This window comes from Vipera berus (assembly GCF_964194415.1).
Source record: "Vipera berus genome assembly, chromosome: 12".
Classification (NCBI taxonomy): domain Eukaryota; kingdom Metazoa; phylum Chordata; class Lepidosauria; order Squamata; family Viperidae; genus Vipera; species Vipera berus.
This window is the reverse complement of record NC_138215.1, coordinates 11,367,903-11,394,620: the sequence shown is the minus strand read 5'-3', so window position 1 is coordinate 11,394,620 and position 26,718 is coordinate 11,367,903. Positions and strand designations below refer to the sequence as shown.

General features: G+C 40.2%; 1 protein-coding gene across 3 annotated transcripts in view; it reads left to right on the top strand.

The window, feature by feature from the left end:
- NTRK3 (neurotrophic receptor tyrosine kinase 3) overlaps positions 1-26,718 on the top strand; it is a gene marked incomplete at its 3' end in the record, with an annotated part of 368,520 nt that overhangs the window by 162,671 nt on the left and 179,131 nt on the right. For all 3 annotated transcript variants that reach the window (XM_081337317.1, XM_081337316.1, XM_081337318.1), the window contains one exon: positions 258-360. In XM_081337317.1, coding sequence (XP_081193443.1) covers positions 258-360 — 103 coding nt within the window. The remainder of the gene's footprint in view (positions 1-257; positions 361-26,718) is intronic.

Genomic DNA, 26,718 nt, shown 5'->3' with positions numbered 1-26,718 from the left:
TTAAGTTTATCTTTCTTTCTCTCTGAATCATATAAATATGCATATAAATATGCTTCTCCTTCATTTTAATATATAAGAGAAACTTATAATATTTATGTTGTTTTTGCTTTATTTGACATAAAGACTAGTTTCGTTATTTTAATTATTTAGTTACTTTCAGAATTCTCATCAGTGACTGTAAAAATAAGATTATTTCTATTAAGACAAAGTGATCTTGAGCATTCAAGAGCCTCTAACATCCAGGATGTTCTTTATAGGTATCTATCGCGGTGGGTCTTGCGGCATTTGCCTGTGTTCTCCTGGTGGTCCTATTTATTATGATCAACAAATATGGACGGCGATCAAAGTTTGGAATGAAAGGTACAAATCAATCTATTCTTCACTTAATGAAGTCAGTGCTGGTAGAGGTGGGGGATGTGTGTGGAATCTAAATCTGGGTGTATTTTAGTTCAGGGATTGCAAATCACTTCATATTGGGAAGACCACTGTGTGGTGGAAAGAGGTATATGTTAAAACTAGTGGAACAAAATCAGGAAGGCCCCAAGTATGTGCTGTATTAGAAAGAATAGAATTCAGAAAAAAAGCAGAACGTCTGGGCCATTATGACTGGTGCTAATTGTTGGTTTGTTGTGCGTGTCAGGCTGGACTTCAGTTTGTGAATGTACTTAGGGGTAAGTCAGAACTGATTCACTGACAGAATGAAAGTGGCAGTCTCAAATACTGAAGGGACATTTTAGGTAAGAATGATTCACTGTTAACTTCATAAAGGAATGTGGTTATAGTTCAGAGCCAATGCTGAATTGAATGCTGAGGGTTCCTCTTTTAGACTAGGTTTATGTGTGTCCATCACTAGGAGAAAACCTTTGATGGGCACTTTTTCTAGACAAAACGCAGATGCCCGGTCAGCTAATATCCCAAGTAACTACTGCTGCACTTCACAAGTACACAATTATACATGCCACAATCAAATGGGGAAAACTGTCAGGTAGCCATCGGTTTTGTTTTGTTTTGTTTTTAAAGAACTTTTTAAAAAGATTCACAGAGAAAGAGAAACTGCAGTGACCCAATTAAGGCTAGCATTGATATTGTTGTCCCAACGGTGATTTTTCAAGAGGCAATTGGACTTTCTTGTTTTTCTCTGAACACGTTTCGCTTCTCATCCAAGAAGCTTCTTCAGCTCTAAAGAAACTTCTTTGATGAGAAGCAAAATGTCTTCAAAGGAAAACAAGAAAGTCCAGTTGCCTCTTGAAAAAGCACCTTTGGGATAACCATGACCTGGATGACTCAGAATCTCCATAGACATTGACATTCTTGAAGCTATATAACCATCCTTTTCTTCCCATGCTTCGTCTCTCCCTGCGTCTGGAATGTTGAGTTAAAAAAAATGACAACAGTGGTGAAGTTTCTAGAATAGCCTCCCAAAAAAAATCCTTCATTTCTGGACTTTTCCTTATTTGCATAATGTTGATCAGGGGTCTTCAAACTTGGCCCTTTTATGACTTGTGGACTTCAACTCCCAGAATTCCTTAGCCAGGCACGTTGGCTGAGGAATTCTGGGAGTTGAAGTCCACAAGTCATAAAAGGGCCAAGTTTGAAAACCCCTGATGTTGATCTAGAGTGATTCATTTATCTCAAAATCATCTTTGGACATTTGGTTCTAAACCCATCCCTTCTAACCACACCAAGCATCTTTTGAATACTGAAGTAGTAGGGTCTTTCAAGCACAATATAGGTCCACATATATCCTCATAAGGAATGATTTAACATTTGCGGTGGATAATTGTTGAACGCATTGGGAAAAAAACCATGAGTGTGGTTAATGTCATAATTACACGGTGCTTTTTGGAAGAATGTGGAATAGGTGTAGCAAATAGCTGGAATTCATTCTCTTTTGGCTACATTTCTCTGTCAAGTTGTAGCCTCCACTATTTCTCTCATAAATCACAGACATAAACTTCCCTCTGCAGAGTTAATTCTTCTTCTTTTTAGTGGCTTTTTATCAGTGAGGCTGTTAAGCAGAATCTGCAGTACATGAAGGTGTCTCAAACCCAGGACGGCTGCATTTTCCTGCTTTTGATTTATCTAGTCAATAACTCTCTATAAGTACAAGGCAAGTTGAAAATCTCCCTATTTATGTGGTTATTCCTTCCTACTTTTCCCTACTTCCCTCTCTGCTCCCCTCCCCCCCCCGTGTTCGGGCATTTGATTCAGGGCACTTCTTATGAAAGATGATGGTGAGATTAAAGCTGAAAAAAAGCTCCCACATTCCTCCATTGTTGTTGCCCATGTGACTGGTTTTATTGGGTGGGATTCCTTCTTCATTAGCATTGAGTTAAAGCTCATCTGGGTTGTTTGTTAGCTTAATGGCACACATTTCAATTTGCTAAGCTGAGTCAAACGAACAATAATGCTCTTTCCTCTGCAGGGTATTACATGGGGAGCTACACCCTCGTCCAGATTATTAATCAGGCTGTGCATCAGTTGACATATTTTTGCTTGTGTTTCCAGGTACAATTCAAAGCGCATGCTTTGAGTAGCAATTCAGTTTGTCATTGCAAGATTATTAGGCCCTTTGGGGAAGGAGGAAGGATTGACATTTGGCGAAATAAGCATGGATTCCCCTTGCCATTTTTGGAAGATATTCTCTAATGGGAGTGGGATTTAAATGGAGATATTGGCAGTCATTCTTTCATTTGAAGTATTGCTTCTCTGCTGCGTTAATGGAACCCTATGTGTAGGGTTTGCTGAGAATCTCCATAGACAAGTCCTATGTGTAGCTTGGTAGCTGCCGTTCTCCTTCTGTATCAAGAACCCTCTTTTTGATGATAATTAATCAAAATTCTAAAGCACTGTTTTCTGCATTGTGAGATGAGGAATTAATGAAAGCAATAGTTTAAGATGAAATCTGCAACGTAATGTAGGAATATCACAGTTTGGAAAAGCCCCAAGAATTTTTTTTTATCAAATTTCACCCATTTCACTGTCCCATCCATATGAGAGATGCAGACCCAGGAACTCTGCCGCCAGCAATTGTTATGTGTAACTCACGGCCACCAATACTTTTCCCAGCAGGCAAAAACTCTGGAACAACTTCATATTAGAATGGATCAAAGGTCTGCAGAAGGAGGGAAATATAAAGAAATGAATTAACCAATACAAGATTTATCAACTGCTGTGCTCCAAGGTCATAGACAGTGGGGAGGAACAAAGCGTGCCATTAGAAGGAGTCCCATTCTGTTTGTAGTGAGCAAAGAATGGCATTTAAATAAAAGAAATAGAGGAAATAAACAAAACTGTCTTCGATTCAGAACTCATTAGCAAATTTTCCCACCTCTCTGAAGGAAAATAATAATAAATAGGAAAATATTCCTATCAAATGCCTATCAAAGAAAAGGATTGGGGAGATGAGATGTGTCTTCCAATACCTGAGGGGCAGCCACAGAGAGAAGGGGATTGACTTATTCTACAAAGTCCCAGAAGGCAGGACAAGAAGTAATGGGTGGAACATTCTTAAGGAGTGATCCAACCTAGAACTAAGAAGAAATTTCCTAACAGTGAGAACAACTAACCAGTAGAACGGTTTACCTCTGCACCATCACTGGTTTTCAAAAATAGAGTGGACATCAATTTAATCAGGATATGGTATAGGGTCCCCATTAATCTAAGACTTGGATGGTAGAGGATATTAAATTACTATTTACCCTTAATTCATGTTACCATCAGAGGATTGTTTTAATATGAAATGCATAGCCAACTGGAACTCTATATGGAAGAAATTCAGATTTTGTGTGTGTGTGTATATATATATATATATATGTTAAGTATTTGTCAAGGCTTTGTGAAAGCACCTTGCTAATTAACTCTTTCATAACATATATTTAGCCTTACCTTCTAGCTAATAAAAAGAGAGAAAGAACCTGTGGCTCAGCAAGTTAAAACAACTGCCTAATATACAATCAGCCCAGGTTCGAATCTCAGATAAAGGGTATGACTGACTGATGAGAACATAAAGAGTTCGAAATGGCCATCTCAGCCTCCCAAAATTCTTTATTAGCAATTTGAATAATTTGCATATATATATATATATATATATATATATATATATATATATATATATATATATATATATATATATATATATATATATATATATATATATATATAAAATCAGTGTAGGACTATTAAGCAATAAATGACAAAGGGTTAACTTAAGGGAAAAACAATCCAAGTTGAGTTTTGTATACAGACACCCATACTCACTGAATGGCCTTAAAACCATTCTGTTCCCCCAATGAAAACAACAGGGTAAATGGGATAGTAAAATAACTATATGGAAAAGGGGAAAAGAAGGAGGAGGAGAAAAGAGACAATTGTCGAGCCCCGCCGGCCTCCCATCCGCTTGGGCCTCGACAATGCCCATGCCGCCGCAGCCGCGCCGAGCAGCCGGCCGGTCCCCAGCTGATCGGCGCGCCCGAGCGGCACCCCCCTCCTTCCCTGGAAGGCGTGGCCTCGTCGTCCCTGGTGACGAGGCGAACGCGCGCCCGCCGACGCCGGGCGCCCACCGGTCCGGCGCCAACGTTTGCTACTCGGCAGCTGGACCCTGGACTGCGGATGGCGCCCGGGCGGCAACGGGCTGCACCCAGCAAACAGTTGGACTCGCCCCAGCAGTTGGACACGCCCCAGCTAACTGTGGAGGGGGGTGCGGCTGTGCCTGTTTTGCCACGCTCTGTTACTGGACTTGGGGGAAGCTTAACGTCCGCAACGCCAGCACGGACTGGGGCTCGCGAGGGAGCGGAAGGACAATACTTACCTGGGAGGGGGCTTGACAGGCTGCAGCAGTGCACACGGTGGGTGGTGGCTATGCATGGTGGTGGGTGGGGTCTTTATGGGGAGGCGGGCGGATGCCGGTTTGCTTTGAAGGGGTGGGGTTAGGGTGTGGTAACATGATAAAAGGGCGTTGAGGCTAGGTGCCTCAACGCTGACTTTACCGCGGTTTGCTTTGGAGAAGAAATAAACCTGGTCACCCGTTCCTTTTGGAGTGCTTTTGTTTCCTGGCAGAGGACGTCGTGACAACAATCAAAGATTGCCTGCAACTCACTCTGCGATGCTTTACAGGCTGCATTAACATTGGCTCATTTGCTATATGCTTCCATCAGCTTTGATCAGAGCAGCTATATGAATGTGAATGTCAAAAGTACTTGCAGAGACATTCCACTACAATTTAGAATCAGTTAATAGGCACTTAAAACTAAGTGGCATCCTATCTGATTATGATTGCGGGGTCCTTAACACTTTCCCCCCATAAATATAGAGTAACAGCCCTCCAGGTTGATGGCCCAACAAGGCCATCATTTTTATTTTAAGGGTAGCAGCTCCTGATTTATTTATTTTTATGTATAAGATTTATAAACTGCTCCACTCCAAGGCTTTGGGGGTGAGGTGGAATTTAAAAAAACAAACAAACCAGCAATAGGAGTTTCACGGTTACTGGCCACAGAAGGACATTTACACTCAATACATTTGTATGCATAGAGAATATGAAAGAATAAATGTATTAATATTTTGTATTTTATATTTCTGGTATTTTTGACCCACCCATCTCCCTTAGACACACACACACACACAAAGGTTTGTACATGTGTGTGTCTCTCTCTCTGTGAAGAAAGTCATATAACTATAAAGAGAAAATATAGAAGATATTTTTTCAATCCAACAAGGATGATTAGGGGACTGGAACCTAAAGCAGGAGTAGGCAACCCTGGCTCTTTTATGACTCATGGACTTCAACTCCCAGGATTCCTGAGCCAGCCTGGCTCAGGAATTCTGGGAGTTGACATCCACAAGTCATAAAAGAGCAAAGGTTGCCTACCCCTGGGCTAAAGCATGCCATGAACAATTGAGGGAACGAGGGATGTCTAGTCTGATGAAGAGAAGGACTTTGGGTGACATGATAGCAGTCTTCTAGTATTTGAGAGAAGAGGGGGTTGACCTATTCTCCAAAGCACCTGAAGGGCAAGACAAGGAGCAATGGATGGAAACCTAGCCAAGAAAGATCCAACTTAGAATCAAGGCAAAACTTCTAGTCAGTGAGAACAATTTGTCAATGGAAGGGGCTTGCCTCCACAAGTTGTTTTCAATGGAGGTTTTTAAAGAAGAGATTAGACAACCATTTGTCCTGAATGTTATAACATCTCCTGCTTCAGCAGGGGGTTTGTACTGGAAGACTTCCAGGTCCTTCCAATTCTGATATTCTGTATTGTGTAAGAGTGAATTATTCACTACTCATATAAATTAACACTTCCCACCTGAAAAAAATAGGAATGTATGCCTATTGAGATTATCTGCTGATCACAAGAGATATTGCTGCATGCATCTTATTTCCCTCTTCCCTGAAGTATATGTTATACAGTGCATACTTGTAAATTTGTTGTTGTTGTTGTTAGTTGCGAAGTCGTGTCCGACCCATTGCGACCCCATGGACAACATTCCTCCAGGCCTTCCTGTCCTCTACCATCTTCTGGAGTCCATTTAGGCTCATGCCTACTGCTTCAGTGACTCCATCCAGCCACCTCATTCTCTGTCGTCCCCTTCTTCCCTTGCCCTCAACCTTTCCCAGCATTAGGCTCTTCTCCAGTGAGTAGTAGTAGTAGTAGTAGTAGTAGTAGTAATGGCAATAGAATAGCATAGCGTAGCATAGGGGTTCTAAAGCTTCTGTATGTTTCCTGCTCCAAAATGGTAACAAAGTGCATATTGATTTGGGGTGAAATTGTAGTGATTAGTGCAGATTACAGGAGCCAGCAAAAGTGACTGCTCTTTAGAAGGCCAGATCCCTTCTCATTAGGTGGCCAAAGTATTTGAGCTTCAACTTCAGGATCTGGCCTTCTAAAGAGCAGTCAGGGTTGATCTCCTCTAGGGCTGACCAGTTTGATCACTTTGGTCATTTGATTATGGGGTCTGAGCCTCAGACTCAGAGCTTTTCTAGTCCAATCTGCACAGACTCTGGCAAGGCAATCAATAATGCCTGTTTAGTAGGATATTTAGGTTTAACACTAAATATCCTCATTCTTATTTCTCTTGAATTGCCAAGACAAAGAGTGACAATCTGCATTCCTCAGTCACTTTTGCTGGCTCCTGTAATCTGCACTAATCACTACAATTTCACCCCAAATCAATATGCACTTTGTTACCATTTTGGAGCAGGAAACATACAGAAGCTTTAGAACAGGCTCAACAAGGTTTTAGCTACTGAAATGTTTTTGCTCCCCAAAGCTAGGAAAACGGTGAGAAATCCAAATCCTGTCCTGTTAAAGCTCCATCAATTTTGCAGAAAATCTGAAGGCTAGAGGCAAAGTCTTCAATGAGAGATCCACTGGTTTTAAACCATAACCATCCATTTAGCAGACACAACTTGCTAGAAAATGGTGTAAATCTATCTTTAGACCATAGCTCAAAATGAAATAAAATGGTTAGCATGCACAACACTGTTTTTCATTCTTATCTCGTGTTTCCCCCCCCCCACTCCCTTGAAGCAGTGAGAAGTATATTTTTGTTATTAAAACAAAGAATATCTTAATAGCCTGTTTGCCTCTCCGGGATTCTTCTTTTTGCAGTTCTTAATATTATTTGTAGTGATGGTGGCATGCAGTAGGTAGGATAACACGGAATAGATAGAAATTATTTGCTGGATTTTACATAATACATGTTGGTTGCCAAATGCCCAAATTGTGATTAAGTGAACCTGGTGATCCTGTGACAGTCATAAGTGTGCGGACTGGTTATAACGGCACTGAAAGAAGTGACTTATGACCGTTTTTCACACTTATGACCATTGCAGCATCCCCGTGGTCACGTGATTTGCATTTGGATGCTTGTCCCAGGAGTTGTGTAATCCCCTTTGGCGACCTTCTGACAAGCAAAGTCAACAGCTGTGTTACTAATTTAAGAACTGCAGTGATTCACTTAACAAATGTGGCAAGAAACGTCATAAAATGGGGCCTCTCACGTAACAACATAAATTTTGTGCTCAATTGTGGTCCTAAGTTGTGGACTACCTGTGCATCATACAACCAGCAATTGGAAGCCCCTCAGCATGTTTAGGTCTGTGTGCGTATGTGCGTATGTGTATACCGTGAAATGTTAGCCATCTATCAAAAATGTTTGTGAGAGTCTTCTACACTTATCAATTTTTATCTGTCTCAGCACAAGCATGAGCCTTTTGGAAAGTGCCATTTCAATCAGGGCATTTGTAAACATCCCCAAATATACTGTATGCTAATTTTAAATGCAAAGTGACATACAAAAATGTGTTAAATCTCCTTGCATTCCTATACTGTGTATACTAAAGAAAATGCATAAATGAAAGCATATTACGGGATCATTATATCCCCACGGGTATTTTGCAGAGAGATTTATGCATTATGCATAAATATGTATTCATTGAAGTAACATGGCAAAATAGCTGTATTTGAACATTGTGGGTGTTAGATTGTATATACTACGTTATCTTCAGGAGCTCAAGGGCAACATATATAATATTCGCTATCCTATTTTCTTTTCCGTAGTCCCATAAGTTGGTTCAAGAGAGAACTACTCAAAATAAGGTCATCCAGTCAGCTTCTGAGACCGAGACTAAATATTAATTTGACTCTCCAGTCCTAATCCAACCATTAATCTAGTGGTTAAGGCACCAGACTAGAAAGCGGGAGACTGTGAGTTCTAGTCCTGCCTTGGCCATAAAAGCCAGCTGGGTGACCTTGGGCCGGCCACTGTCTCTCGACCCACCTCGTAAGATGATTGTTGTGGGGATAATAGGAGGACAAAGGTATGTTAGAGACATTCACTGCCTTGAATTATTTATAAAAATAATCAAGGCACTATACAAATAAATATAGAAGTAATCACCACCAAGCACTACTTATCCTTGTTTGATTAGTAGCTAGGTCATTGCCCAAATCTTTTTTATATTCCTTCTAATGCTTTCCTTTTATATTTAGTAAAGTGAAGGTAGGCATATAAGCAAAGAAATGTAACTTTTACTGCAGTGGAAATTATTTATATGTTTTTTGGGCAATTCTTCTTGAAAAGAGGTAGTTTGGCGTAGCGGTTAAGGCATTGGGCTTGAAACTAGAAGGCTGTGAGTGAGTTCCTTGGTGTTCTCTGAGCTTGGCTGGTTTGCAGACATTTCAATACCCACCAGATAACATCATCAGTGTTAGCAGGGAATAAGGTTTGCTCTCTAGTGATATAAAAGTGGCTTGCTTTGTCAGTGTTGGTAGGAATGCTCTTGATTCTCTTGTTTACTGTTTGATTGGTTGTCTGAGTTGGTAGATCTTTGATTGGAGTATTGTTTAGCTTTAGAAGGATTTTTGCAAAGAGTAGAATTGGGAGTTCTGATCTGAGGCCAGTCCCTTTCTCTCAGCCCTTGGAAGGAGGCAATGGAAAACCACTTTTGTAAAACCTTGCCAAGAAAACTGTAGGAACCTGTCCAGGCAGTCACCACGATGTAAAAAAAGATGTTGAGACTCTAGAAAAAGCACAGAGAAGAGCAACAAAGATGATTAGGGGACTGGAGGCTAAAACTTATAAGGAACGGTTGCTGGAATTGGGAATGTCTAGTCTAATGAAGAGAAGGATGAGGGGAGACATGATAGCAGTGTTCCAATATCTCAGGGGTTGCCCCAAAGAAGAGGGAGTCAAGCTATTCTTCAAAGCACCTGAAAGCAGGACAAGAAGCAATGGATGGAAACTAATCAAGGAGAGAAGCAACCTAGAACTAAGGAGAAACTACCTGACCATTAGAACAATTAACCAGTGGAACAACCTGCCTCCAGAAGCTGTGAATGCTCCAACACTGGAAGTTTTTAAGAAGAGACTGGACAGCCATTTGTCTGAATTGGTATAGGGTTTCCTGCCTTAGCAGGGTGTTGGACTAGATGATCTCCAAGGTCCCTTCCAACATTATTATTATCACTATTATTATTATTAAGAGTTACCAATGACTTGAAGACATGCACACACAGTGATCTTGAATTATGGGTGGCAAGCAAGAATGACAGTTGATAACTTGCATCCAGTTGTCTATCAGCTCAGAGTAACCATCAGCACAAGCCCCCAAATAACAGTCTCAAATTACAGGAAGGGAAATTCTGGATGAAGGTGAAGAAAAGCTTCCATCAGTTAGAACTGTTGTCAGAGGAACCAATTATAAAGAGAAATGTTGGTTTCCTTTTGACTGGATGAGTTCAAGAGAGTCCAGGCTTTTGCCCAGTAATCTTTAATGTGAATTCCTGCAATGATTGACAGTTAAACTGAAAGGGCCCTTTCCACTCTACAATCATTAGTCAATGACTTGAACTTTAAAGGGTCAAGGAAAAAAAATGTCTAAATGATATTATTTTGCTTGTTTTCACCGCTTAGAAAAAAAAATAAAAAGAACACCCTTTCATTCACAGTCATTTCTACCAGTTATTCTAGCCATTTTGCAGTTAAGAATTTTTTTTTCAAACGACAGGAAATCATTAAAATTTCACTGATTTAACTTCTTCGGAAATGGTTATCCTTCTCAAATAACTTCGGCTAAGGAAGGACTGACCGAGTCAAAAACATAATCTGGTTCCTTTTGTTGGCTCCTCCTGGCTCTGTCTAAGGATGTAAGGACCAAATTTAACCAAAGGAATAGTTGCTGCAGCTGCTTCTACTCTTCTCTTCTTTATTAAAAATAAGTTATAGAAAGTTAGTCAACATGTACAGTATTGCTTAAGCAACTCTTTTTCCCCCCACAAATAGGCCTCCTTGGAGCCAAATGCTATTTTGGTCTTCCCTGTGGAGATGTCTTGAGTTACACTGATACACTTCAAAAGACAGATTGCATTGTAGTTTTTTAACAAAAGAAAAAAACAGATTTCATGGTTTCCCCGGCAGTCCTTCAAAATGTCATGTTTGCATTTTGACAGCTGATGTACCTATATCCTGGAAAGGGGGCATGTTAGTGAAGTGGACAATAGTGGTGATGAAGTGCCTCAGTTCTCTTGGCACTTGATATTGCTATCCCTGATTCAAGTCATCCTCTGATGGCCAGGAATGTTGAAAACCCTTCCTAGGCATCTGGCATCTATCAAGTCATTGATTTCTGATGGGAGACCCTTCAGCTGTGCCACCATTGGCTTAATCAAGATGCAAAGTAACCAGGGTAATAGATTTGTGGTTGCCTACCTGGACCCTGATTTCAGTAAAATAGAGAGCCCATCTGTTTAGCCCTAATTTAACAGATGAATATAGAAAAACAAATGTACCTAATTTTTCATCTGACGTTCTTGAAGATTCTGTGAAAAGTAATAACAGTCCAAGTGTACGAACTGTGGAGATTGTGTCCCTGATAATAGATTCATCTCACTATAAGTCATTGTTATGGCTGCTTGCATATGTTCCTAGTAGAGAAAGCATTAGTCCTTCAGTAAACTGATTGGTAGGCAAAGTCAAAAAGCCAGTGCAGCATAGCTTCCAGAAATGTTTTTTTTATTGTAATTAGTTAGAGCAGGGGTCTTCAAACCTGGCCTTTTTATGACTTGTGGACTTCAACTTCCAAAATTGCTCAGCCAGGCAAACTGGCTGAGGGATTCTGGGAGTTGAAGTCCACAAGTCATAAAAGGGCCAAGTTTGAAGATCCCTGAGTTAGAGTAACAGGTTCTTGAAAATCCATCCAAATTTTGATCTGTCTTATATTAAACAAACCAATGTGGGTTATCTTGATTTTTTTTCTTACACTTTCTTCTTTTTGTGATGAACTTTTCTGCAAATCCCTCTTTTCTGGAATACTGCATCCAGTTTTGCTCACCACATTACAAAAAAGATGTTGACACTTTGGGGAAAAAATGGAAAGAAGAGCAGCTAAGATGATTAAGGGCCTGGAGACTAAAACATATGAAGAATGGTTGCAGGAACTGGGTATAGCTAACCTAGAGAAAAGAAGGACTTGGGGTGGGGTCATGATAGCAGTATTCCAATATTTGAGGGGCTGCTACAAAGAAGAGGGGGTTTGAGTTATTTTCCAAAGACCAGAAACAATGGTTGGAAACTGACCAAAGAGAAGCAACCTGGAATTAAGGAGAAACTTCCTAACAGTGAGAACAATTAACCAGTGGAACAGCTTGCCTTCAGACATTGAGGGTGCTTCATCACTCAAGTTCTTTAAGAAGAGACTGGACAGCCACTTGTCTTAAATTTATAGGGTCTCCTGTTTGAGCAGGGGACTGGACTAGAAGACCTCCAAGATCCCTTCAAGCTCTATTCTGATTGATTTTCCTATCTCCAAGGTCAACCCTATATTGTTTTATAGAAAGATGCCACCATATTCAACAACTAGTTTGCTTGGAGGATTATTTATTGGCAAGATGAACCTTTGCCTTATCTCCCTTTTCTGTAACATTCGCATGTTCAGTTATAAATGCCATGTTCTTTAGATGTTCTTTTCCTTGAATAAAAATGATGTAGCCCAGAATGCAGATGGCATTTCTTAAAGAACTAGATTTAGATTGGGCCTTTTGAATTTTTGACTTTTAGATCAGCATTCAGCCAAAAATAGAACTGGAAGGTTTTTCTATGCTTCTCTCTCTGTCAATGGAAGCTGGGCAATAAATTTCTGATGACCGGTTATTTCAAAGGACATTATGTGCTAGATTATACTTCTAGAATGAAGAAAGCAGAGTAGATTGTTGTGTGGTGAGCTTTCCAGCTGTATTCAGTACTCAAGACAAATTCCTGGGTTCTAATATTTTAATATTTCTGTATATTCTACACCAGGCTCCAGTTGATGAAACTCTGGATTCTAGGGAAAATAAACAAAGAGTAAAGTTAGGTCTTAAAAATCCGAAATATTGTTATCCCTTAAAAGGGATATATTATCTTTTAGAGCTTGTTGATATATGTAGCATCTCACAAAGTACATGTATTCCTTGCTTACCAACAATAATTGGGACCAGGAACTCCATCACTAAGTGACGTGGTCATAAGGCACATCATTGTGGGATCCACTGACTTACAATGCAGTTCCATCAGTCCCAAATGCTATCATTAGGTGAGTCCCGCATGTTCACAGCATCCCACAATCATGAGATGACTATTGTGACTTTGTGCTGGTTTTCCCATTGACTTTGCTTGTCAGAAGCCAATCAGAAGGTCACAAATGGCGATTATATGACCATGGGATGTTGTGACAACATAGTTACAAACTGGTTGCCAAACTCTTGAATCGTGCTCATGTAACCACAGGGATGCTGCAACAGCCACAACTGTAAGGACCCATTGAAAATATAGGACATTGGAACTCTTCTAGTTCAACCATCCACCCAGTGTATTACGAGATCCCTGATGGAGTCTTAGTTGGGTACACCTTGAGCTAAAAAGAGTCCACCTCTTTCCAAGTCTCTCTTTTCCATTGTTAAATGACTCGTACAATTCAGATCTTTTTGTGTGTGTGTGTGTGTGTGAAGTCCAGCCCAAATTTTCTTCTTCTTATTGTGTTGTTTCTTGTGCCATCTTTTGGAAGAATTTTGCTTGATCTACATGACAGCCCTTCAGATGCTTGAGAACAGTTCTCATGTCTCCCACAATATTCTCTTCTCCATGCTAAATATAGTCAATGGTTTCGGCTCACACTTTTCCTTCCTTCCTTCCTTCCTTCCTTCCTTCCTTCCTTCCTTCCTTCCTTCCTTCCTTCCGTTCTTTTACCTACCAGAAAGTCTTCACCCAGCATGGACGGGATAAAGAAAAGATAAAGAAAAATAAAGCTACCGCTATTCCCCTTTCCGATTCAGAATCTCTGCCATTTTCTCACAAAAGTGATTCTGGATTAAAAAGTGATAGGGCAACACTGGCTTTGAGAATATCTGACAGGGTTCAGCATCTGCCTTCTCATACGCAAGCCAACAGAACCAAGACAACTGTTAAAATGAAGGGCAAAGCTGAAATTATTCCTTTTGTCGCTGACAAGACAATTCACGTCTGATCTTTTAAAAGTACTAGTGACATCTGCAATTTTCCAGACTGCATGATGAAAACCTGTAAAGCAGGGCAAATCAATTGCTTTTCAAGAGTCAACCCCTGAAGCTGTATTCAAGAGCTCTCCTATCTACCGACAGCTTAATAATCCTAGTGCTAAGCGAAGCCATTGTGGCAAAACCAGATGAGTCCGCCGTCATTAGTTGGAGCAATTTTTCCTCCATCTGAAGGCATGGCAAAGAGGCTGCTTGGAGCTGTGAATCTTGCCACCTTGACCTGCTAACCTTGGTTTGAATGAGGACAAGTATTGGCAGCATGTCTTTAAGCAACTTTGGACTTTGATTTTGCCGAATTAGCAATAGCGCCTCTCTTTTCTCTGTGTGTCCAAGCCAAGCCTTAATCTCCAGTTTTATGCAGAACCAGTTGTAGATCAGCAAAACAAATGGGGGCTGGCTCCAGGTCTTTATGAGGCCTCTGAGTCGGGCAAAACCTAATTTGAAGCATTTATTTGTTTCAGAAAAATCAGTCTAATTCAATGGGGTCATTCAGACCGAACAGTTAAATTGGGCTGATGGAAACTGAATTTGTGAACTCACTCAGAAGAAAAAAAAAAGCATCCACCCCAAATACTTAAAGGCATGAGATTTGATTCAATGGCTTGACTCGTCTTTTGGATTCAGAAATTTGAGTCAAATCTTAGAACGATTGAATGGCCTTAAAATGGATTTTGGGGGATCAAATATTCAGACAGGTTTACTGTGCATGTTTCTGAGGGATGCAGCAAGGTTCCTCTTTCCTCTGGACAAGCATGCTTCATAAATCAAGAATGTATCTGGGACTTTCAGACCACATCCAAAGCAATTATGCAGGGAGAAGATCAGATTTCATCAACTTTTGGCAGAATCTAAAAACACTACAGGACCAGAGAGCAGGATATGATAGAACATGTGATCTGCTTGCTAGTGGTTGCATGAACCCAGCCACTGTGATTTGTTAATCATAATTTATGGCATTGTGCAGTATGTCAACCTGGTGAGCCATAGCTAAGCAAACCATGATGTTGTAAGCAGTATCTTCCATTAACCACTATTGCTACCAGTCAGTTGTCACCACTATTGCTACCAGTCAGTTGTCACCTACTACTTTCCCTTCCATATAGATTTCCTGCCACTCTGAACTTCCTTACCTCTTGCATTATTCCCATTTTTGGACAAGTCTACAAAGACATTGGGCATCTGATTGTGTCAAGAGTGATATTGTATCTGTTTGGGGTATCCTCAATGCTTAAGACTCTGGAGATCCTTTCTCTCGCAGTGATGGGCTTCTTACCGCCTCTTTGGTGCCCTTCCATCTCAGTGATAGCTCTGTTCATTGAACTGAGAGATTAAGTATGACATAATAGCTCTAAGGGGAGAAGCTGGTAAAATGGGGCTCTCAATCTGTAAGTGTATGTGAGCAAGAACTAACTTTTCTGCATTTGATATATGTCAGTTAACATGCAAGTTATTGACACGGTGGGAAAGATGTGGAAGCAGTTAGCATTATGCAGGCCACATTGCAAAGAAAAGAACTCCTAAGGGCTTGTTGTTATTTAGTTACTAAGCCATGTCTGACTCTTTGCAACCCATGGACCACAGCACACCAGGCTCCCCTGTCCTCCCCTGTCTCCTGTTGTTTGTTATTCATTGCATTGATGACACTATCTAACCAATTCATCCTCTGTCATCCCCTTCTCCTTTTGCCTTCTGTCTTTCCCAACATCAGGGTCTTTTCCAATGAGTCCTCGCTTCTCATTTGCTGGCCGAAGTATCTGAGCTTCAGCTTCAGTGTCTTGTCCTTCCAAAGTACAGTTAGGGTTGATATCCTTTGGGAATGACTGATTTGATCTCCTTGCAGACCAGGGGACCTTCAAGAGTCTCCTCCAACACCACAATTTGAAAGCATCAATTCATTGGTGCTCAGCCTTCCTGATAGTTCAACTTTCCCAGTTCTTTGAAAAGGGCTAGGGCTGCTCAAATGAAAATATTTAGGAATCTGTAGATTGTTCCTCTTATGTTTGGCTTATGTTTTTAATATTGGATTTCCTTCTGCGCCCTCGTCTTGTGATTTAATTTACACCAACTCTCATTGAAGAGATTCTTTCCAGTTATTAATAAACAATAAACATAGATTTACTGTACACTGTATTCTGGAAAGGAAATGAAGCATGCTGATTCATTACTTCATTTGTAACGAGACTTTTTTTCTTGTTGCCGTTCATAGCATATGCATGTGTTATGATAATACCAGTAAGAAAGAAAGGATTGAATTAAAAACTCCCCCAAATGAAGGCAGAGAGAGTCAAATTACAAACTGGGGAGTTGGTAGCATACTGATAGCCCAATAACTGGAAGAACATTTGTTGTTGTTGTTTTAAATGAGCATCCTTAGAAGTGACTATTTTATGAGTAATCTAACAATTGCTCCTTTAACCTAGCAACCAATCGGTTTATTTCCACCCGTCACTTTTCTTTGTGTTCTCACATACTTTTGTTCTTTTTCCAAATTTATCTTAGCTGTTTTATTAAAAAAACCCTACACAATTTGTTCCTTAAATGCAAATTTAAACTTTGCTTATCTCAGAATATATGAGCATTATCATACATTTCCATAAGCACATGATTTTACATTCCTGGCATTAAAAACTGCATCATGTTGCAACACCTTTCTGAATCTGACAGATTTCAAAAAGCTAAACAGGATCAGATCTGAGTAGAGTCAGGAATTGCCAGAAAATCTACCCTGGAAAATTTAAAATTTTCATAATCATAATAGTAAAGTTGGAAGGGAGCTTGGAGGTCATCTAGTCCAATCCCCTGCTCAGGCAGGAAACCCGAAACCATTTTGAAAAAATGGCTGTCCAGTCTCTTCTTAAAAACTTCCAGTGTTGGAGCATTCAGAGCTTCTGGAGGCAGGTTGTTCCACTGGTTAATTCTTCTAACTTGTCAGGAAGTTTCTCCTTAGTTCTAGGTTGCTTCTCTCCTTGACTAGTTTCCACCCATTGCTTCTTGTCCTGCCCTCAGGCGCTTTGGAGAAGAGCTTGACTCCCTCTTCTTTGTGGCAGCCCCTGAGATATTGGAAGGCTGCTATCATGTCCCCCCTCATCCTTTTCATTAAACCAGACATTCCCAATTCCAGCAGCCGTTCCTTATATGTTTTAGCCTTCAGATCTCTAATCATCTTTGTTGCTCTTCTCTGTACTCTTTCCAGAGTCTCAACCTCTTTTTTACATCATGGTGACCAAAACTGCATGCAGTATTCCAAGTGTGGCTTTACCAAGGGATTGTAAAGTGGTATTAATACTTGATTCTATCCCTCTGTTAATGCAGACTAGCACTTTGTTGGCTTTTTTGGCAGCTGCAGCACACTGCTGGCTCATATTTAAGTGATTTTCCACTAGAACTCCGAGATCCCTCTCACAGTTACTACTATTGAGCAAGGTACCCCCTATACTATACCTATACATTTGGTTTTTCTTGCCTAAATGTATCCCAAAAGAATGCTGTGGCAAAGAACTTCCATACTCCTGCCAACCCCCCCCCCAAAAAAAAAAAACAACACACACACCTACCTAGAGGTTTCCATATAAAACCAGGTTCAACTTTACCTGCCATTTTTACTTTGAGAAGAATGGACACTAAATGAAAAACAAGTTCCAATCAATAAATGTATCAGATCAGTCCTTGTTAGAATTTGCTTCCTTTGTCTTTGCTTTCACCTACTTAGATGAGTTTAGTAAGATGAACTACAGTATAGGCAGTGAATGATAACTAACCAGTCATAAAAAAGGATCTCAATAAATCTTGGAGGACACATAAGAGACTTGTGTTCAAACACTACTGCACTATTGATTGCAACAGTGTTGGGGTCTTATCTGTATTGTCCCAAGATATGAGGTTGTCATAGATTTTGGGGTTATAGAAGAAACAGTTGGAGACTGGCTGTCACCAGAAATGGATCTTCACATTTGCCTGCTAAATATCTATCTGTTCAACATAACTGCATAAGAAAAAGATGATTCAGTTCTGGTAAACAGCTATCAGAAAATCATGAACCGATTTCATGTCACTTGAGACCCTCAGATATACTGGTCCTCCCTAAGTAAACATGATGTCTCAATTTTTTTTTCTTTGAATCCTATTTTCCCCCTCTTCTCAGCTCCATGACTGTATGTGTAATAAAGAGATTTTTTTTTTGAAATCCTATCATTAAGGTGAAAATAATGGCTAACACAGTGATCTTTAACCAAGGAGAGCAGCTGAATCCTCAGTCAGGAAGATCAAAGGAGCATTACAAAAGTCTACGGAATTCCTAGGATCAATTTATGGGGTTTTTTTCACTGAAGCTTGTCCACTCTTGTATTTATTGCCTATAGAATAAATACATAGCTTGGAAGAGAAAAGTACCGGCTTAGCATGGCAACACAATTTCCTGTAGCTGAATACACAGTCAGGCAAAAAGTTATTTTCTTTCCTGCCTTTTAACTAAAAGAAGAATTTAAATTTTTGCTGCCCACCCCTCCCAACAGTGCTATCAAATAACTGAGAATTAATTTTGTTGTGCTGGAATCATTTCTCTTTCAGAAACTTGCTCTATTTATGTCTTGCCTGTTTCATTATACCGCATGAAAAGAAATAACCTTCACTTAGCAAATGTACTCAAAGAGTTTGAGACTACAGCCCCTATCAGCCCTAACCAGCATGGCCAATGATCAGAAATGATGGGAAGTATTAACATATGTGCAAAACTACCACAATCTTCAAAAGAGCAGGTGGGAATATTTTTCACAAACTGAATATATCAACAACTTGAAAGTATTTCTCTTTTCTATCAAGAGTTGACCCTTTATTGGACAGGGCACTGGACTAGAAAACATTTAAGGTTTTCCAGCCTTGTGGTTCTATGATTTCTATGACCTTCCTTCCTTCCTTCCTTCCTTCCTTCCTTCCTTCCTTCCTTCCTTCCTTCCTTCCCTTTGCAAGTGATACTACTGCTAAGCTTGTAAGCCGCCCTGAGTCTTCGGAGAAGGGCGGGATATAAATGGAATTAAAATAAAAAATAAATAAATAAATACAATATAATCAATGCTGTTATGACATTATTATGTCATTGATTAACAATACATAATGTATAAAGGACCCCTAAATTAAGTGAATTAAGTCAACAACCTAATATCGTACTAATTTCCCCTTTTTTGAAGATTAACATTGCCCAGATTCCTAAAAACAAGGGGAAATATCCATCTGCATTTGGTCCCACCCTCTCTTGTTTTATTCTGACATTTATTTATTTTTCTATCTAATGAAAGAAGAGAGTGAAAAAGAACCAAAATCTCAAGGATTTGTCTATGTTTTCTTGGCTATGGCCTCACTTCATTGAACTTAATTGGATCAAATCTTCTTAATTATGGCTCCATCTCTCTTTGTTGATGATATCATGATGTTCCTTTCTTCTAAGATTCAGGCCACCAGTGTTTTGACTATCTTATTCCTCATTATTTTCCTTCTCATACATCCCCTGTTGCTGCATTGGGCCACTGTGAATTTGCTAATCTTTTTAAAATATATTCTTTTCTTTCTGCTCATTTGCCTTATCCTTCAGCTTGTTCTTTAATTTGCATTACCGTAATGCACCTATGTCTCATTTTCTGCTTTTTATTTCTTTGCTTTCCTTCTTCTTGGCTGCTCCAATATTTTCTCTGTTCAGAAACAGGATCATTTACTCCTGTATTACTTTCTCTTCATTGGTTATCCCATTTTCCCCCATTCCTAATTTAAATTTGTGTTATTAAATTTTAGTGTATTCACTGTTTAGCTCTACTCTTATTTCCTCCCCTCTCCTTTAAATGTGTACTTCCTTCCTCTACTTGGACCTCAACTCTTTTTAACCAAAGATCAAAATAGAACTAGAAGGACCTTTGAAGGTCTTCTAGTCCAGCCCCCTGCTCAAGCAGGAGACTGGTGGCTGTCCAGTCTTTAAAAAAAATAAAAATAAAAAAAATCCTCCAGTGATGAAACACCTTCAACTTCTGAAGGCAAGGTGTTCCACTGGTTAATTGTACTCACTGTTAGGAGCTTTCTCCTTAATTCCAGGTTGCTTCTCTCCTTGATTAGTTTCCATCCATTGTTTCTTCTTGCCTTCTGGTGCTTTGGAAAATAAGTTGACCCCTCCCTCTTCTTTGTGGAAGCACCACAAATTGCTATCATGTCACTCCTAGTCCTTCTTTTCTGGCCATACCCAATTCCTTCAACCGTTCTTTATATGTTTTTGTCTCCAGGCCCTTAATCATCTTAGTTGAATGCAACTAAGTTGAATGATCTAAGCAACTAAGTTGAATGATCCTTTCTATTATTCCATATGTGAAAGCAAAATATTTGACTTTATTGTGTTCACATTTTATTCAATGTACTTTTCTGAAAGAAAAAAAAATACAACAAATTTCACAGGTATGATGCGTTACATAAAAGCATCCTCTTACCTTATATATTTGTTCTTGTTTCTGTTTTCCACGCCCTGTTTATACATATACGTATACATCCATGTTTTCTTCCCTTTGAAATGGATCAAAAGAAAGTTTCCCAATTCATGCGATAACTCATGAATTAAACGGCTTAGTCAACAGTGAGGGATAACAATATCAAGCTTTGTTGGGGTTATGATGGTTAAACTCTTAGCGTATGTACTTCTTTTGTGGGCATGATTGAGGAATTAAATCAGTTTGCATTCAAATCGTTTCCTTGTCCTAATGTGTGGAACAAAGCTACTATCTCAGATGTACAAAGTGTGAAGCCAAAATGCAGTAATCCCATGATGCTGTCTTTGTTTGAGAGTTGAGCCAATTTATTTCTAGCTCAGCTGTCATGTATCTCCAATTGTATTAAAACTAGTCTTTGTCTGAAATGCAGTCTCTTTGTTGAGTTTGTGGGCAATCCATTTTCTCATTTGAAGGAATGCCTGTTCTTATCCTGTCTTCTGTCCCAAAGGTGCTTTTTCAAGAGATAATTGGAGTTTCTTGTTTTTCTTTGGGATCTTTGGGACAACCATGACCTGGATGACTGAGAATCTCCATAGACTTCCTGGTTTTACAGCCTTCAGTGGGGAAGGTGGTTTGATGCAGTCCACATAGAAGTGGTTGGATTTGTTGTGATTCAGTGCCAGCCTGTGATCCTGGCAGCTGAGTCCGTGGAATCAGAGGAGGAGGAGGAGGAGGGGCCTGGGGAGACATCAGAGTTGGAGGAAGGCACTGATGAGCCCCAGGACTTACAAACTGATGAAGAGCCTGGCCCTTACACTTGTGCTCAGGCTGAGAACCAGCTGAGTCAGACTTGGAGGATGCACAGCTGGAGGACATTATAGACACTTGTAAATGCAGACAGGTCACACGAGTAGGACAGAGGGAGGCAATGGGGTGACTCCAAGGGAGGAGGAGAAGGCATTGAGAAGCCACACCTTGGGGTTGCATAACAAAAAGGGAATGTGGGGCAGGGCTGGTTGCTGAAAGCAACCGTTTGCAAAGGACTCCAGTTTCAAGAGATCATGTTTTGTTTGCTTTGCCTGGGAACTATTTCCTGTTTGACTCATGCTCCATTTTGCTTTTGAATGTGTTCTGTTGCTTTTGCTTTTGGGACAATTATCAGCTCTGTAACTCAAATAAAACGGCTTGGTTTTCCAGCCTACTTGTTAAGACAGGGGTTTGTCTTTGTGAAGTAACAAATATGTACGTAGGCTGGGACAGAACAGGATTATTTTGGTTTCTTTTTGCATATGACTGGTCAAATACATGCAACATGCAAGTGTGAAAGCAGTTAAGTGTGTTGCTCATTTTGTACACAGGAAAGTGAGGGTTGAGGGAATTTTGTTACCGCGACTCATGTGACAGTTGAGATCAGGGCAAGACATGGTGGCACCTTCTTCTCAGACTTGAGAGATTGACCAAGATGAAGATACGGATACCAGAGTAGTACTGAGGTTTTGAATTATGGAAGTGCTGGGAGTATAGACATGGTCTTAGATCTTCTGAAGATTGGGTGGACAGACTGCCAATCAGAAGATAGACATCATTGGACTTCTCTTCCTGGGTTATATTCCAGCAGGTGGAGGGAACTGGTGAAAGGGCTTTGAGAGGTACAGGTGGAAGGCCAATCCAAGCCTGGGAATCTCCATCTCCTCCATATCACAGAAGCATGGTTAGAAATAATCTTAGAGTTAGACCAAGCTAGTGTTGACTGGATATATATTTTTTATTTTTTTATTTTAATTCCATTTAATTCCATTTAATTCCATTTAATTCCATTTAATTCCAGTCTTCTCCGAAGACTCAGGGCGGCTTTACAAACTTAGCAGTAGCCTTCATTCTATGTATATGCCTGCTTATTAGGGCTTTCACACACACCCCCAAGCGGCATTATTACAAAGTCAGCTTAATTGCCCCCAACAATCTGGGTCCTCATTTTACCTACCTCGGAAGGATGGAAGGCTGAGTCAACCTTGAGCCTGGTGGGATGCAAACCTGCACTAATTGCAGGCAGCCGATGTCACTTAAGGAGGCATTAGCCCACTGCTCCACCAAGGCTCTTTATAGAGAGCTTCTATTCCAATTCCTGTTCTATTCTATTCTATTCTATTCTATTCTATTCTATTCTATTCTATTCTATTCTATTCTATTCTATTCTATTCTATTCTATTCTATTCTATTCTATTCTATTCTTCTTTTACAAATAAATTAAGCTGTTTAACTAAATCTCCCCCTTTTAAAGAAAGGTTGTTTGATTGCCTCCCTTATCTTTCCAGTAGTAGTGGTAGTAATAGTATTTATTTATTCTTCAGTGACCAACAAATTATCTTTCCAGAGTTCTACTTAGATATGTTATCTTAAAAACTTTACCTAGAGTAGATATGGGATACAGTGGAGTTTACAATAAAAGTACTCTGAACAAGGTGGGAATCATATTGTATGTGATGGCACGAAGGCCACTTTTGCCAAAGATCTAATAAACAATAGTAGCTCCAAAAGTATTGCATAGAATTGGGCAAGTTTTTGGTAAGTGAAGATATCAACCTGTTGTTGCTGTTCATCCGTGATTGCATTCTGAAATATGTTGACTCTTTAGACTTGTGCTGTTTCATCCTTATTTTCTGATTACCACTATATGGATAAACTGCAAGGCCTTCTAACTCTGGATGTATTCCTCCTGTGGCTTCCAGCATCATCCCTTTATCTGGTGGCCTTATGCAACAAGATAGGTTTTCTTTTGCACGACCTTGTCATCTGTACTGAGAATCAATAAATGCTCTTCCAGCAAAGCTCATTTAATTGTCCTACTTCCCTATGCAGACATATCCTTCACAGACTATTGTTTTTCCATACTGTGTGCACATTTTACTCTTTGCAAATTGTGTATATTGAACCTCCCAGCCACCACTACCACACTAATACCTTCATATAATATGGTTGTATTTATCTCCCCTATTGTGTACGGCTTTATCTGTCACCCTATTGACTATGCTCATGAATGCCCTTTTTTAAAATAAATAATAAATAAATAAAACAAAATATAGAATTAGCTTCTTTCTCTCCATCTCTTACCCTCTGGATTGTGCTGTTTCAAACAATATCTTTAAAGCCACTTATGCAAATGCATCCTTGACTGGACAACAAATTTGCATGTGTTTATAGCAACATTATGCAGATATCAAGAACTGAAAGCAAAGGTTTCACAAGCAGTGAGATGACGAAAATATTCAATTTAGTTTCCGTGGTTTTGTAAGGAAGTGAGGAATTATGGAATCCCTTGTATAATTTTTTTTTCCAAGGCCAGCCACTTGCTAATTTCAATGTCAGAGTTGTGAGTACTTATTTAACTTTCTAAATGTTTTTTCCCCTAATTCACAAGGACAATGTTTTTCTACATTCATCAACATAGTAATTTAGCTATGGAGGGATATGATGCCACAAATCTACCTGTAAACCTACATGAGGTTTACAGCACCTCTTGACCACTCTTCTGTCCAGAAGGTCAATTCCCTGCATTAAAGTAAAGGTAAAGGTAAAGGTAAAGGTAAAGGTTCCCCCGCACATACGTGCTAGTCGTTTCCAACTCTAGGGGCCGGTGCTCATCTCCATTTCAAAGCCGAAGAGCCAGCGCTTGTCTGAGGACGTCTCCGTGGTCATGTGGCCGGCATGACTAGACGCCAAAGGCGCACAGAACGCTGTTACCTTCCCACTGTAGTGATCCCTATTTTTCTACTTGCATTTTTACGTGCTTTCGAACTGCTAGGTTGGCAGAAGCTGGGACGAGTAACAGGTGCTCACTCTGTTACGCGGCACTCGGGATTCGACCCGCCAAACTGCCGACCTTCTGATCGACAAGCTCAGCGTCCTAACCGACTGAGCCACCGCGTCCCTCTGCATGATTTAGGAACCTGATTTTCAGAAACCGCCTTTTAGCCAGCAGGACAATTAAATGAGCTTTGCTGGAAGAGGTCAATTCCATTCTGGTAACATTGAGAGAATCAGGCAAACTCCAGTTTAAATCATTGATTTTATTTGGATTTGCAGTCTGATTCAATTTGCACTTCCAATTCAATTCAGCAAACCAATCTGATTCTATTCAAACTTCTGAATCAATTTGGGGGGGAAAAAGAAATATGGATTCCAGCAGTCATATAGATCAGGGGTCCCCAACCCCCGATCCATGGGCCCTTACCAGACCGCAGCATGCCAGTAAAGCAATAAAGCTAAGCCCCATCCGTGGGATGCAGGCAGCACACAAAACCATGCACTTTCTATTCCACGGAAAAACCTTTCTCCATAGAAACCAGTCCCTGGTGCCCAAAAGGTTGGGGACCTCTGATATAGATCATCCATATTGACAGACATCCATCCATCCAATTGATCATTCATACTGACTTGCCCATTGAAAACCATGACCAAACTTGGAAGGTTGGTTTGAACTGCCTTCAGATCAAATCTATGAACTGAATGGTGTCAGGATTATAAGGGTGTAACACAACAAATCTAAAAAAAAAAAGCAAATTCCTGATCAGAACCAACAGGCTAATGCCATTTAGTTCTGTTTCTCTTGACCTTTTATGCAACTGATGGAGCAGACCCACAAGAGATCTTTAGAGAACTGTGACTCAGCTTGCAACATAAAAGATCTGAGACATGAGGAAAAAGAAATGGGAAAATTAGAGGAAGCAAGTAAATTCTCACACTGCCTCTTGAATGTACTGTTTGGAGAACTGAAGTTTTTCTTAAAATATACAGAAGAATATTGTGTTGGAACGGCTGCTACTAGAGCGATAAGAATCAGTAGAATTTTTTAAGAGAAGATCGGACAGACATTTATCCATAATGGTATAGGGTGCCCTGCTTGAGTAGAGGGTTGGACTAGAAGACCTCCAAGATCCCTTCTAGCTTTTCTGTTCAAAGCTGCAATCAAAGAAGTCCAAGGTCAAATTAAATGAACACAACTGTTATTGTTCCTGAATGGACAATAAATAGCCACACGGCGCTCTCTTTTCCTCTTTGGTTTTACTTATCTTGATCGATCTCCAAAAAGCAAGCAGGGTTGTACCCCAAATCCCAGGACGGTAGACAGGACTTTGCAGTTCAAAAGGAATTGCAAAAAGGCAGTGAAAAGCAGTTCAATTTCAGTTTTCTGATAACTGAGTTCTAGCTGGTCTTACTTACAACCCAACGGAGATGTGTCTTCTAGCAAATTTCGGGGAGTGAAAGTTTGTGCTGTGGAGTTTGCTCGCCATGGAGTTAATGTAGAAGCTGAATAAGAGTGGGGCCATTATGGCAATTAGCAATAGCAACAGCAATTAGACTTTTATACCAGTCCATAGAGTTTACAGCACACTCTGAGTGGTTTAGAGTGTCAGCACATTGCGCCCCACAGTCTGGATCCTCCTTTTACTGAACTTGGAAGGATGGAAGACGGAGTCAACCTTGTGCTGGTCAGTATCGAACTGCTGGCTGTGGGCAGAGTTTGCCTGCAACACTGCATGTTAACAACTGCACCACCACCGCTCCTCTCCTGTCCTCCTCCTCTTCTCTCCTCTCCTCTCCTCCCCTCCCCTCTCTTCCTCCTCCTCCTCCTTCTCCTCTCCTCTCCAAATATTACAGGCAGCTGCTGCGCTATAACTTTTTCTTCCTCTAGTTGATCTAGATTTCCTTTCAGGTTTCATTTCCATTCTCTTCCAATGATCTTCTCCAAAGAGTTTCCCCCTTTTTTTTAGTATCCTTTTTCTCCAGAATAAACTAGCGTTATGCATGGTTCCATCGACACATCTATAGCAGAGTCGCCATATCTATAACACGTTCTGCGACTTCCGTTTTTCAAGCCTGACGCTTAGGGATGTGATCCTAATAATTTACCAAGGCAGCAGAAGGAGGAGGAAGACATTTTAAATGGCAGCTTTGAAACTATTTGGTAAGGTTTTCCTTGCATTGCGGTTTGTAAGCCTGCTTTCCAATCTCTTCAAGAGAGTGGGCAGTCAGCATTAGCATTAGATGCAGGTATTTGACAACAGTCCAAAAATGAATTTTGCCAGTGTACTCAAGCGTTGTTTTCAATGACTTTGTATTTTCCGAAACTACACTGCTAGGCTAAAATACTCCTTGGGGTCATTTCTGATTTTCCAGCATCCCTCTTTGAAAATGCAAGTAGAAGAACA